Source organism: Saccopteryx leptura, chromosome 4 (assembly GCF_036850995.1).
Source record: "Saccopteryx leptura isolate mSacLep1 chromosome 4, mSacLep1_pri_phased_curated, whole genome shotgun sequence".
NCBI lineage: Eukaryota > Metazoa > Chordata > Mammalia > Chiroptera > Emballonuridae > Saccopteryx > Saccopteryx leptura.
In genome coordinates, this window is record NC_089506.1 from 124,763,866 (window position 1) to 124,778,798 (window position 14,933).

The 14,933-nt window shown below is 56.3% G+C and overlaps 1 protein-coding gene across 1 annotated transcript; it reads right to left on the minus strand.

The window, feature by feature from the left end:
• Positions 1-3,884: 3,884 nt before the first annotated feature.
• On the minus strand, positions 3,885-13,534 carry NPTX1 (neuronal pentraxin 1). Its single transcript, XM_066381482.1, has 5 exons — positions 12,947-13,534; positions 12,468-12,675; positions 10,191-10,435; positions 8,820-8,999; positions 3,885-8,071 (listed from the first exon to the last, which is right to left on the minus strand). The coding sequence occupies exons 1-5, from the start codon at positions 13,367-13,369 to the stop codon at positions 7,850-7,852; spliced, it is 1,278 nt and encodes a 425-aa protein (XP_066237579.1). The 5' UTR covers positions 13,370-13,534; the 3' UTR covers positions 3,885-7,849.
• Between the last annotated feature and the right edge of the window lie 1,399 nt (positions 13,535-14,933).

The following is a 14,933-nucleotide window of genomic DNA, read 5'->3' on the forward strand; positions in this document are numbered from 1 at the left end:
AAATCAGTAATGTAATAGACCAAAAGACATTGATTTGCACACTTTAAATGAGTAAACTGTGTGATACATTAAGTATATGTCAATAAAGCTGTTAGCCCTGGCCAGATAGCTCAGTTGGTTAGAGCATTGTCCCAAAATGCAGAGGTTGTTGGTTTGATTCCTGATCAGGGCACATACGGGAACAGATCGATGTTCCTCTCCCTCTCTCTGTCTCTCTCTGTCTCTCTCTCCCTCTTCCCTCTCCCTCTCTCACTGAATTCAATAAATAAAGTTTTTAAAAATAAAATAAAGCTGTTAAGGGGGGGGGATCAGTGCAACCTTCATGCAAAGACCCCTAAATTTTAGGACGGGGTTTGATGAATTGGAGACATTGGGCAGTCTGGGACTGGAGCCTGGCAAGGGTGGGTGGGGAGTGCAGGGATGTCTCTGCCGCTCTCATGACTCCCCCAGCCCTGCACTGTGCCTCCAGCAGCCCCTCTGCAGGCTGGTTCTGCACTGAGCATGTGGCCTCCCCTTGGAAGCCAATTTTCCACACAGCGAAAATGTTTTCTCTTGCCCACTTTAGCAGATGGTCCTCCATCTCGGCCTGAATTGAGAAGCACAGAAATCACACAGGGGACAGACGGCCTCCTTGGCAATGTCTTCCAGGCACGTAAGCTTACAAACTCACCTCCATCTTCACCCTCACCATTTGACTTCATTGTTGCTGTGCCCTGGAGCTGGCCAGGGATACCACCAACAGGGCACTTGGCTCAGATGCTGCTCAGGAAGTATGAGGGAGGGAGGAAAGAAGGTAGGCAGTTTTTGAGGACTTGGTTGTGGCTTTTTGTTTCCTTAACACCCTTATCTGCCCTGTCCTCTCCACCCTTCCCAAAAAGGAGACTGCTGAAGTCCAAGTCATCCTGGTGGTTGGCGGTAGAGGGGGGTGGATTCCTAGCTCATAGAGGATGAATTCATAAGTCATGGCAGGGACTCAGGGCCTGGACTTCCACAGTGAAGTCCTCACTCAGGTGCCCCCTGATTTAGACAGCAGAAGAGATTCTTCTGGGAAGAAGACGTGACTTGGGTCTTCTATGGATTATCAGAAATATGAACTTCACCTGACCAGGTGGTGGTGCAGTGAATAGAACATCGGACTGGGACATGGAGAACCCAGGTTCAAAATCCTGAGATTGCCAGCTTGAGCACGGGTTCATCCAGCTTGAGCACAGGTTCGCTGGCTTGAGTGTGGGATCAGAGACATGACCCCATGGTCACTGGCTTGAGCCCGAGGTTGCTGGCTTGAGCAAGGGGTCACTCAGTCTGCTGTAGCCCCCTGGTCAAGGCACTTATGAGAAATCAATCAATGAACAACTAGAGCTGCAACAAAGAACTGATGCTTCTCATCTCTCTCCCTTTCTGTCTGTCTGTCCCTATCTGTCCCTCTCTCTGTCTCTCTCTCTCTGTCTGTGTCAAAAAAAGAAAGAAAGAAAAGAAAAATGAACTTCTATGAGGTTGAAGGGCGGAAGTCTGGCCTGAAGGTTTGAGGAAGGACAACAGGGATCCCCAGAAGACAATCAACATTGTAGTGAATCTTGGTGAGGACCGAGTCCCTGGAGCAGGGCTGATGGTGGGCAGGGGCCATGCAGTGGCCAGGGGCCAGAGCCCCTGTGTGAGCAGGGTGGCATGGAGTGGGCTGCATCAGGTGTCTGTGCAGAGGCCCCCACTGGTAGCCATGGGCTGGGGAGGTTAGTCCTTAGGCTCCTGGAACAGCCCAAAGGGATGGCAAGACCATTTGATCTTGCCTTATCATTCTGTGCCAGGGGTAACCAAGAGGACCACTGTCCACTTCCCAGAGCGACCATGGGAGTCTCAGGAAATGCAGCTGTCTTCTTGGAGAAACTGAGAGTTGAAATCATTATACAGGTTTCAAAGATCAGACAGTTCGAGACCATTTATTTGAACACCAGGAGAGGAAGGAGTTTCTGCCCCTGTAGGGAGGAGCATCTTGGGAACCTGAGTCTCAGGGACTTCCCTGGACATGACATGTGGTTGTGTGTGGACCGGAGGGGTCATGGGTGTCTGAGCAGTAAGGTCCCAGCAAGGAGCAGGTCTGGGGAGAGCTTAGCTGGGGTCTGGGTGCTTTGTGAGGTGTTGGGCACCTCCAAAGATGAACTCTGACCCGAAGGCTAGTGTGGAGATATGGGCTTCGCAGCTGAAGTCCCACTCTGATTCTTGGAGCTCAGAGGTCGCCCAGCCTCTTGCTTACAAAATCAGGTGTTGTCATTAGGACACCGATTGGGATTGAGATAAAGAGGAAGTGAGATACAGTTAAGCACACAGCATGTGTGTATATGTGACAGTGTTCCCTGGGGGAGGCGGCCTTGTGGGGAGGGGGTGTTTGTGGGTGGGTGGTCCTCCAGAGGTGGAGGTGGAAAACTCCAGTGGGCCTGAGCCCAGGTGGGTATGCTGGCTGTGGATGGACAGATCTGTGGGGGAGGGGAACGGGCAGCTTGGGGCGTTCCAGGCAGCAGTGCTAGTGACCCCGCTTCCCCAGGGCCTCTGCTGCCTGGGCTGAGCAAGCTGCGCTTCGAGCAGGAAGCTGGGAGCCTTCCAGCACCTTCGGAAAGGCTTCTGGTTTCTATGAAGAGGTTGACTTATGAGCTCAGAATCTACACTGAGTTCTAGAACTTTGACAACTACCTCCCACCAGACATACACCTCTCTTTTCTCCTGTTTCCAGGAGCACTTAACTCCTGAGAGTTCAAGGAGCTTACATGTTCCTTGGAGTTCTACGGGGGGTGGGGGTGGGGTAGAAACATGCCACACATGAATTAAATACCCAAGTTTCTGAATGAGATCTTCCAGAGGAATCAGAAATGTGAGCATGATGTGATCATGGACAGAACTGTGCACTTTCCTGAGTGGGAGGCCAAGAGGTGGCAGGTCGGCTCGAGCTGTTGGGACTGGGCAGAGCCTGCGCTCAGCCACAAGTCTGCAGCTCACGGTGGACACCACTCACCCAAAACCAGGCCACAGGCCTCCAGCTTGGTGGGAGCTTCTCTCCCCCTGAGATCTCTCTTTTAGGGGAGCGGGGAGAGTGGCCCACTCACTGTGCTGTACCACCTCCTCCCTCTGTACCATCTCAGGCAATGTGGCTCACTAATAGCCCACCAAACCCCAGCTGCCCAGTCTGGACAAAGATCACCATTGCACTGGGCAGGACATTTGTGGGCAAAGCCAAGAGTGCCAGCCAGATGCCAGAGGGACTGGTTCCTTCCATAGCTCAGTGCATGCACATGGTGAGTGTGTGTGTGAGTGTGGAGGGTGGGAGACCAAGCAACCAGTGGGCTCTTTTGGTTCTTGGTCATTTTGTTCCTTGGATGGGAGTAGTTCACAAGCTCTATGTCCATCAGGGTGTAGGTTGGTCCACAGGGAAGAAAGTCCTTTCTGGTGCCCAGGGATCCTATATCTCCCATTCCCCGTTTTAGGTGACTCTTGGGATGCTCTCATACTACAGTGGAGGGAAGGGGCCTGGAACCCCAGGTGCTGGCCAAGGAACACAGGGCAGGCTTGTTTGGGAAGAGGATCCCAGGCCCCGGAACCTGTGCCCCACTGTGCTGTGGGGGTGTCAGCCCAGGAGGAGCAGGGCTTCAAGGGAGGTGAGAAGCGGGAGCTACTCTGCACCCTGAGCCCAGCACGGCCTCGCTAACCCCTTTGCCTCTCTCTGCCTCAGCGTCAGCTACACCTGCTGACGGGGAAGCCTCCCTCCCCTGATGGCCAAGGGTCACTGGAGGGACACAGGACAGTGCAAACACAAGACAGGCTTCCTCCCTGCAGGTAAAGGTTCCCCGCGTGATCTCCTGAGGTGTCAGCAGGTTGAGATGAAGAGACATTCCAAGGAAAACAGTCTTTCTTCGCTCTTTACTGTGTAAAAATAAACTCAACAATTCATGTCGTTTCAGCAAGAAAATGGAAAAAACTAACAAATAAACAAAGCAAGAATACAGTAGAAATAGTGCATTTCCAGAATCACTGATGGGAAGTGGCAGTCCCATGGTTTTGACCCATTTGATGGCCAAAAGGCTTCAGGTCATATGAAAAATGTCCAGCTTTGGTTAGCAAATAATGAAAAAGTAGGATACACTGATTCTCCTTCATATTATACAGTATATACATTGTATCAATATCAACCAGAGGAGGGTTCACTTTGTTGTTATTAGTTTTTTGTTTTTTGGGTTTTTTTTTTTTGCAAATAAGACAAAATTGGGACGCTAAGTATTGGGCTTTTTTCCCCTCCTCAATGACTGATTTCCCTTCAACAAATTGCAGTAAAGTCCACTGTACATGGAAGCGATACATTTCCTGTTGTCAGCTGAATACGTTTACACCCTATGTTTTAAGAGATGAAACCACAATTGCTTCAAGCCACATTTTGGTTGCTGTAATATTACAAAGAATCCCATCCTCTTAACAATACAAAACCCTAGTTCCTTCTGTCAGGGTTGGGACTGCTAACTGAGTCCACAACTCGTCCTGCTTAACAAGTCAGCTTCGAGGCACCAGGTCCATCGCTAATGGTCCATTTATATCCTGGTCCCAATGCGCCTGTGAGAACAGGCAGGTGGCCCCTGCTTGGAGCTCACTGGAATGACTTTGAACCTTACACCAGCCTCTCCACTCCCCTTCACTGCCCACAAGACACCCCTTGGTCTCAGGTCCCAGGGCTGGTGACAAAGTGATCTTTGCAGTCTTAGAGAATAAACTGGGAATCTAAAAAAAGGAATTGAAAGCATACAAAATGTATCTCTTTCTTCTAAAATACGTGCTTTCTGTCCAACGTGTTTGGTGGAGCCTGAAAGTATTTTCAAGGAAGCTAGATATAGGTTGAGTTAATTTATAGGTTTGTCTTTTTCTTTCATAAAAATACTCTTGTTTGGTAATAAACTTTTTTCTTCTACAGTAAGAGAAATAATACCATGTTATCAAAAGCAAGAAGGCTTACGATTCACGTGGGATCTTAGCCCCTGAGGGCTGGGGAAGCCTGTGGCTGGCTGTCCCACCTTGAACACACAGGGAGCTGTGGGACCCAGCTCGGCTGAAGCAGACACTGTCTTGACAGTGCTTTTTATCTTCTTGTTTTATAAAATGGCTTACCTGAGATAGGCATGGATTATTCAGTGCAAGAGGGAACATCAATCAGATTAAGGAGGAGATGGGAACTATGTGGATTAGATTTGTGGCCGTGTCATCTACCTCTCTTGGGGCTGGCAATGTGCCAGTGTTAACACAGTGAGGGAGTCAGTGGCTTGGCACAGGCTCCACTTGGGGGAGGGAGCAGCTAAATGTCAGCTTGTGTCCCTGGCACTGTGGGTGCATCAGGGGTGGGGGCAGGAAGTTGAAGAGTTGGGAGGTGTATATAGACATAAGCGTCTGGGTATGCTCTGCCCCGCTGGAAGTAGGGCAGAGGATGGCTTGTGGTCCTGAACGGACAGCTCCTACCACGCCCACTGGGCAGGTGGTTAGGGAAATCGGCAGGGGCTGCTGGGAGGTGCTGACCGGAGAGCACCAAGCCGCTCTGGGCCTTGCCTCGCAACAGCTCCAGATGGCTGAAGTGAGTGAGGGTGAGTGATCTGGTCTAGAGGGGTGACTCCAAGCTCTCGCTCTCTCCCACGGGTGCCATTTAGGCCTGTTCTCTTCCTACTCAGAAAAAACACTTCTTGGTGTTTTGGAAAGAGGGGAGGAAGAAAGGGGAGTTGCCCTCTCCCAACACTTCTTCCGACACCCTTGGCTCATTTTCCCAGCCATTTTCAGTAGCTACAAGGATGATCACAGAAAAGTGGGTGGCATTGGCACAAAACATAGAACCGGGAGAAGTCCATGCAGGCAGGGGAACGCACACCAGACCGAGGGAACAAGGGACACGCCACCCAGGGGGACATGCAAACAGAGTAGATCCCTGCAGATCCAAAGATGCCACAACCTACAGCTCTGACGAAGCACAATGGTGTTGGGAAAAGCCACTGTTGGGCCGCAGTGTGCAGCCCAGACCGCACCCTCTGCATGAGAGTGATGCATTGCGGAACGGCGGTGGGCACTGTGCAGACACCCATGTGGACACTGACACAGAGACACCAACACAGACACACACAGATGCACTGGGTTTCCAACACAATACAGACCTGTGTCTAAGGAGACAGGTGTCTCTGGAAGGAACAGGAGATGGAAACACCTGCTTCTCCTCAAGAAATGTCTGCAGCTGTAGGTGAGCCAGGCAGTGCAGCAAAATTTCTAGAAAAACTTGCCAGCCATTTGCTGTTTAGACTCCTGGTGAGAGTCCAGGTGCCCTGGGGCCTGTGAGCCCCAGATGGTGCAAAGAAGCAGGGGGCCCACCCCACCCTGGGCATGATCTGTCTGAGTGCTCTCCCTCTCACTTAATGCATACACACACACACACATATGCACACACACAGTTCTCCCCACCTCGAAAGCACTGGAGGGAAATATGCATGATGGCTTTTCATGGGAGAAAAAAAAAGTCTAAGCTTCTGAACACTGGTTGGGTCTCAGCATCACCAGGTGGTGACAGGTTGAGGGCTGCGGCAGGACTTGAGCCCTGTAAGATGGGACATGGGTTTCATGGCCTGGCTTGGCCATGCCTGACTCCTTGTGGGAGGTCTCCGGGAACCCGACCCCTGGAGAAACCATTGAGCCAGCTCACCTGGGCCCGAGGGTGGGAGGAATATGGCTGTCAATGTCGCCAGGGTTAGGGTGAGTCTCGGTGGCCCTATGCGACTGGGTCTTAGTCAGAGTGTGGGCTTCCCTCTTGAACTGACCCACCGAAGCCTCTGGTTTCGCTACTACCCAGAGGAAAAAGGGGGGTCTGGGGTCCTGGCTTCCTGGCTGGGGTGGGCTCTCCTCTCCCAGGGGCACAGTGCAGTGTCAGGACCAGCTGGCAGCGGAGAGGGAGGATGGATTCCAGGTTCTCTGGGTGTGAGGAGGTGGCAAGGCTGAGGGCCAGAGACGGGACCTTGGGTCCAAGCTAGCTGAGCTTGGCATGCAGGCCAGCCCCCGGGGGCCCGGTGCTGCCCTCAGATGACAGCAGCAAGGTGCTGGGGAGGGCTTTGCCTGGACCTCCCTCCCACCTCCTCCGCCCCTCTGAGCACCTGGTGCCCTCCTAGGACACTGCCTGCCTTCCACCCTCTGAGCGTTCACTTCTACTACAAAATAAAACGTCTCCATGGACAGGTTCCCACCCACCCACCCTGGCCTCTAGCAAACAGCTAAAAGACATTTATTTTATCGATATAGAGACATGTTGCTCCAAACAAGCTGCGCAAATGAAGACAAATGCGCGTGACTGGGGGAGCTGCACAGTCCCAAGGCGCGGGCCGCTCACGTGGTTGGCAAACACAGGGGTTTGGCCAGTCATGAGATTTCCCAACGCTGCAAAGAAAGAAGGAAATACCTCCCTCTAAAAGAGCCTCCCCAGAGGCACACACACTCATAGACACAGAGGCACATGGCATGCACACGCACACACACACACACACACACACACACACACACACACACAGTCCTCTCACCTACGGTTCAGAACATGGCACTGCCTATGTCACTGGGCGAGGGGCATGCCTGGGAAGCAATGCTCCCACAGAAAGAGGACGTCCTCGGGGACAGATGGAAGCCAGGCCTGCTTCATGTGCGCAAAGACGAAACCAGGCGTGCGTGTGCATGTGCGCAAGGGCGATGGCCTGAGTCATTCCTGGGGTAGAGGGAGGACACGCATGACGGGTCATCAACACTGCACAAGCAGAGGAGGTGAACGGTGGGGGGAGGCGAAGGGCAGGTGGCTCAGCCCTGAGGAGCCTCAGTTGATCTGGCGACAGGCTTCAAATGTCCACTTGGTGGCACCTCCATAGATCTCAATGTGGGACTCGGCCCAGGCGATGACATTGCCGAAAAGGGCCTTGGTGCTGCAGGTGGCCAGGTTGTACACCTCCCCTGGGGTCAGTTTGCGGTCCCAGATGTTGAAGTGGGCCAGTTCACCCACGAACGCTTGGGTGGCATCAAACCCGCCACCCAGAGTGTCCTTCAGAGAAAAATAGAAAAAGAGGGTGTTAGGGGTGGGCGGTGTGGGGGCTGGGCAGGGTGCATCCCTAGGGGACAAGTGACTGTGCTTCCCTATCAGGGGCTCTCACATTCACCTCTCCTGTCTCTGGGTCATCAGCTATACATTGCCCCCACCCCCCACCTGGCTGCTCCACTAGCAACCCATGAAAATGGACACTGTGGGTCACCTCTGCTCTGGATGCAAAGATTTTCCTGGGGGCATGTGGATTCCGGCTCTCCTGCAGCCCCTCAGCCAGGGAGGGAGTAGTTAGCTGGGGCTGTGGACAACCATGGGATCAGGGCCTTGGGCCACATCCCCACGGTCCCTGCTTCTAGTCCAGGAACTCCGACGTCACTTGGCCAGCAACAGCTGCCCAGCGGGAACAGAAGCCCAGTGACTCTGCTGCCTCCATTCCCTCCTAGATGCCCAATGGGAGACAAACCCTGCCCACAAAGTAAATTCCATATCACAAAAGGCAGGAGTGGCCTTCCAGAGCCAAAGTGTGCAGTTACTGAGTGGTGAGACCTAAGTCTACTGCTGTCTGCCTTTCTCCAGTGAGGAGCCCCCCCCCCCCCGTGGGACTCTGCCCAAACTGGTGCATAACTGCTTCCCTCTGCAGCTTGCTGCCTCCTCACCCCTCTGCCTCTTCATCCCAACACCCTCACCCCTTTCCCCTGCCTGGTCCCTGGTCCTGGGGCACCTCCTCCTCACTGCCCACGCCCAGCACCTGCTCCTGGCCCAGCACCAGCACGCCTTGGGGCTTGATGGGGTGATAGGGCGCCAGGTTCTCGCCATTGCCACCCTGGGTGCCATCCTGGTAGGCTTCCCAGACCCCATCCCGGGTGGTCCAGGTGACACAGATGTGGTGCCACTTCCCATCGTTGATGACAAAGGGCAGCTTGGCCACCTGGGAAGGAGAAGAATGCACATGACATTATAGGTTCAGGATCACTCGTCACCACTAGTTACCGGTTCCACAGTAACTCTTCCGAGCATACATTTAATTTAAAGTAAACAACAGAAGCCATGGTTGACTCCCACCTGTCGGCCCCATCTGTGGGTGGGTCACAGAGTCACAGAGGGAAATGTGATCTCTCTCAGGAGATCCCTGAGATCCATCTGAACATACAACTTCTCATTCTTACTCTTCCCGCCCCCTATCCCCTACTAGTCTACACAACAAACCCTCCAATAACGAGACCACTCCAGGACCCGAGGTCACTGCTCCCTCAGGACCTCTCCTCCCCCTTCCAACAATCCATCTCTCTGCTGGCCAAGCTGTCTGGGTCTACAACCCACCCAGCCTTTGCAGAGAATCTGAGAGGCACCTGGGCAGAGGGCACCATGCCTGATAAACCTCAGACCAGCATCCAATCTGGTGTTTCATGGATGTGCCAGGTGGCGGCTACAGCAGACCAAAGAACCCTTCCATGTTGGGGAAACGGAGGCCCAGAAAAGGCACAACCTTCTCAGGCGAGGCATCAAGGGCTTGGAATGCAATTTCCAGCCTGGGTTTTAGACCTTTATCACCAACACGGGCACGGAGGCCGGGGAGTGTGACAATCGCAGCTAGCCCACAGCTAATGGAGGCCGAAGACGGGGAAGTAACTCCTAGAGGGAGGGAAAAGGCTGCCCAAGAAATCACACCAATTAGCCTCCTCTCAGGGGTTGAAGGCTAACAGAATGGGTTTGGACTCAGAAACAATCTCTAGGGGCACCTTTATACCCCGGAACACTGATGGTCCTCCCAATACGGAGGAGCAAAGCCAGTGCCTGCCAGTCGGGAGGAGGAGGAGCCAGGGATTGATCTGTGAGAAGGAGGGGCCCTGGGTCATCTTCCAGCACCTGTCTAGGAAGGTTCCAGCTTCGCCCTGTTCCTAGGGTAGGGCAAAGGCACCTCTCCCATCTCTTCTGGTCTTCTCCCTCCAACTCCCTCAGCCCTCCCTGGCCACCACTCTCTTTGGGCCACAGCAGAATCTGAGACTTGAGTGTCCCATGCCACTGAAGACCTGCCCCAGCAGTCAGCCAGGGCTGGGCCCTGGGGGTCGGGGAGGGGCACACCCTGCTGTCCAACCAGCCTAGCTGGGCAGGGCCCTACCTTGTCATTGATGAGGATCTCCATGGGGTTGTTACCCCACTCAATGAGGACCAGTTCGTTGGCCTGGCCAGGCACAGCGTAGGAGAAGGGAGTGCCTACGCCGGGCGCTGCGCTGGACTTCAGCCACATGCACACGGTGAAGGCGTACATCTCTGGTAGGCTCTTCTTCACCTTAGCGTACATGTAGTTGGTCCGCAGAGGAAATGTGAGCTGGAACTTGTCCCCGGGGCGATTGTCCTTCTGACCTGGGGAGGACAGAACAGAGTCCTGACGCCTGCATTCCACGGAGCACCAGTCCCAGTCTGAAGGGACTCAGTGATGCAGACAGAACGGACTCTGTCTCCATTTGACAGGTGCTTGGAGGGAGGCTCAGGAGGTCAAGTACTTTGTCCCAGGACACAGGGCCAGAACTGGAAAGCTTACCAAGGACCCTGCACCAGAGTCCCTTGTGGTGCTCCACTGGGGAGGCTGGGATGGGAGTGAGGAGAGCATGGTGGGCTGCTCACTGGACATGCCATAGGGACTAGGTCAGTGCACACTCTGGAAACCGACCCTCAAAGATATGGCCCAGAGGAAGATCTCTTCTTGCCTGGAAAGAGGCTGGCTCCCCTCAGAGCAGGCCCTTTGGGGCCGACCTCATTCCAGGATGCTGGCTATTGGTGGTGCTTAAAAACAGTCTCTTCTCTTCTGGATCTCCACCAAGACAACCAGGCCTCTGGTGCCAGCACACTTCCCTCCTGGTCAGGACACACTGCTGCCCCTGGTCATTCGTCTAACCCAGTTGACTAGCCTAAGGCCTCTGGATATTTCCAGAATCCTATCCAACCCACAGGAGAGAGAGTCGTCCCTCCCAGGCTATTCTAGCAACTGCATGGAGCCCTGCAGAGCCAGCAGCACAGCAAGAAGCCAGGGCCCACCAAGGCAACTGCTTTGAGGACTATGCCACTCTGAAGGTGAGCTTCCTGTGTGTCTCCTGGAAAATGGGGCTCCTGGCTGACAGCTGCCCCCTTACACTCAGCCACCAGCTCCCTACCTGCTGGGATGCCTACTGGGGTGTCCTCAGGGAATACTGTCTGCCCCCTCGACATCTACACAAACAAGGTGGCTGTGGTCCTCGGCACAGTGTGACAGACTCCAGGCAAAACATTCCCACCCAGCAGTGGCACCAGCCCCAGACCCAGGGCTGGAACATACATGCCAGCCAGCCCCTGAGTGTGCCCTAGGCCTGCCAGGGACAGCCCCCCAGGCCAACAATTATTTCTAGAAGGCATCCTGCTGTGCCAGCTACTAGCCAGCTTCCTCTCAATCTAGTGTCAGTGAACAGACAGGGCTGGCCCCCTCGGTGCTACCCATATCTCAGGCTCACAGTCCCCTGCCCTTACACAGATCCAGCTCTAACCTCTCCATGGGGTGTTTTCAGGTCCCCACTCTCCCCTTCTCCTTCTTGCTTCTTCCCTCCACCCCTCCTCCCCTGATCTGTTTTTCAGTTACATAAGGTGCCTTAAGATGGCACTGTTTAAATCCATCGAGCACATTTTGCAGTCTGAGAAGGGTCACGTGGCTCTGCTCTGAGCAAGGGGGGGGGGGCACCTTTACAACCTTGTTTGATTTCTGTGACTTCAAGGCTAAGCTGCTGAGCTCATCCTTGTGCCCCCAGGGTGCAATGGGGGCCCTCCAGAGTTGGGGACCTGGGAACCACAGGATGTGCAAGATGCCAGGCTTGGGTCACTCAGAAGAGAAAACCACAGGGATGGGCTCAAGGGAGAGGGGAGTACCTGGAGCTCCCCAGAGGACACAAGGGCATGGAGGAGCTGAGAGGAAACCTTCTCAGGGCCCAAATCTGTGGGGGACCAGGAGGACCCAGGTCCAGCCCCAGCCAGCTCTTTGCTCAGGAAGGAAACCAGCTGGAACCAGGCTTTCTTAAAGGAAGGACTTGAGCTGACCATAGCTACCATGTGAAGTTACTGAAGATCAAACAAATCAGACTTGAGGAAATCCTGCGAGTCTGTGAGTGTGCATGGAGGGGTCAGGAGTTACCAGGTACTCCCTACCTCTTTCTGATTCCCTTCCACAGAGATAGCCAAGCCCAGGTGCCAGGTGCCCCAGCCCCACCAGTAACACCCCTGGAAACCCAAACTCCTGTGCAGGATGGGGGGGCTGCAGGAAAGCACTGGAGGGGCGGAGAAGCTCTCAGCTTTGTAGGAAACCAGTACCCTAGCAGGGTCCCACCAGTTGAGGGAGCCAGGTGGGCAGCATGCCTCCTCCCTCTACCCTTACCTTTCTCCAGCTCGCTGATCCGCTGGTGCAAGGAGGTCAGGGCGCTCTCGATCTTGATCCTCTCCTCCGTGTCGTTCTTAGGGCCCCCTTTGCCCTCCTCCAGCGTGTTCACCCTGGATAGCACTTGCCTCTCCAGGTCATCGATCTTGCTCTGCAGCAGATCCTTGAGGCTGTTGGTCTGGCTGGAGGAATTGAGCCGGCTGTACTGCTGCGGGGGTGCAAGGGCGGGGGGAACCATCGCGTTAGGCGCAGAGTGGGGACCGCGCCGGGAAGCTCGTGGCACGGATACCTTAGGGCGACTGCGGGGGTGGCCTGGTGGGGAGCTCGGGCAAGTGGCCACCCACGGGGCCCCGCATGCTCAGGGCAGCCCGGCCCGGAAGCAGCGCCAGGCCAGGCGGGGGTGGGGGTGTCTGGCCCGGTCGGTCGTGGGGTGGGAGAGGGGCCCGCGAGCCGGAGGGGGAGCCACGGCGCGCGCGGACCTCGAGGTTCTCCAGGCGGGTTTTGAGTGACTGCAAAGTTTGCCCGAGTTGGCTGAGTGTCTCGGAGGCTGGCGTCCGGGACAGGTCGCCCATGGTGTTCTTGCCCGAGCCGGGCTGCTTGCGGCCGGCGCCGAAGTCCAGCGTACTCTGGCTCTCGCAGCGGCCCAGCTTCGCGGTCAGCTCGCGGATGGTCTCCTGCTGGCTCAGGATGGTCTCCTTCTGCTGCAGCACGGTCTCGCGGAGCTGCAGCACGCTACTCCGGAGCTCCTCCGCGCCGCCTGCGGCCACGGGCGCGCCGCACAGGTCGGCGTCCATGGGCACCGAAGTGCAGATGAAACGCGTCGGCCCGAAATCCTGGGCTGCTCTGCCCAGGAGGCAGAGGGCGAGGAGCGCACAGGTGCGCGCGGCGCGGCCGGCCAGCATGGCTGCGGCCGCAGGACCCGGCGCTCAGCCCGGCTCGGCTCGGCTGGGGCTCCGCGGGCGGCCGCGCTTCTGCTCCGCGGCGCAGTCCGCAACGATGCGCTGTCCGGCCCCCACTGCTGCCTACGCTGCGGAGCCCGCGCCTTTTATGCCTCGGCGGGAGGGGCCTCGGCGCTGCAGACGTCAGCGGGGGAGGAATCCCGCTTTAATTGCGGCCCCGGCAACTGAGTGGCGGGGGTCGCACCCTCGCATAGTGAGGACAGCCTCCTTCTGTCTCCTTCCCTCACCTGGGTGTCGCCAAGCAGGGTTCCCCGCACCCCCCCGCCCGCCCCCGCCGCGGCCGGCGCAGCTTCCCCGAAAGCTCTGATAGTGTGTGTGCGGGGGGCGGGTAGTGTGGGCCAGGCCTCGGCCTCGCCGGGAGGGTAGGCTCCCTGCATGACGTCCTTAAATCTCCGACGGGGCTCGGGGTGTGCGCAAGGCCACCGCGGGCTCCGGAGACAGTCTTCTGTTCAACTCGCTCGGCTGTACAGGACACCTGCGGAGCTCGGGCCCAGGGCGTTCGAGCCGGCCGGGTCCCCGATGACTCAAATCGTGGACACCGCGTGCTTGGTGGGGAGCACGAGGGAGCAGAGCCTCGCGGCGCTGCCGAATTCGAACAGAGAGACACGGGCGGCTCCGTGTTGCTTAGATGTCCGTGTGGGGTTGACAAACCGCTTACACCCACGACCTCGTTCCCCGCTCTCCTGCGCCCGCCACCCCCAAGCTCTGGACCTCTGGGAGCCTGGCAACGTCTTCGGGGAATTACAGCTCCCACCGGGTGCTAGCAGGGCGGGCGGGGACTTCTCGGAGGCGGCCCTAGTGGATAGAGCCTTTCCTGCCGGAGCAGCCGGCTCGATTCCGGGCAGAAGGCGCCTCCTGAGCTGAAGGCTCCCTGCTGCCCTGGGGGAGGCCCGGCGCCCGCGGGGCTTCCGAGGGGACCCAGTGGGCTGGCACTTTCGCTGTCCCCGAGGTCCGTCCCATCTTGGAGGTGTGTGTGCGCGTGTGCATTCCCGTGTGTTCATGTCTCAGAGTGTGTGTCCACCTGTCAGTTTTAGGCTTTGCGGACCCCCTGCACCCCAGCGCATTCCACCTCTCCCTGAGGGTCTGAGGGGAGGAATCACGGACCTGGGGAGGGGACACCTCGCGCCTGCAGAGCTCTCACGAGGGCTACTTAATCGTAGTCACCGCTACTCCCCCTTTCCCACACACATTCCCGCCTTTTTTTCTGGGCAGCGGCGCTGCGGGTCTGGGTTCCAGGCGCAATTTCCCAGCCGCTGGCCTTTTGAGGCGCTCAGAGCCAAAGGCACTTCGGAGGTAGTCCATTCCAAGCTCCCATTAAACAGAGGAGGAAACGGAAGCCCCGAGATTCCCGAGGTCGGGCTCCAGGTGACAGGGCCAACCCCGCGCCAGAGCCGCAGTGGGAAGGCCCGCTGACACCCTGACACATAGTCCCAGCCCCTCGTTCTGCAGCCTCTCTAACTGGGGGCTACTATGGCCTAGTCTACGGGAGCGCGGGAGCGCGCGGGTC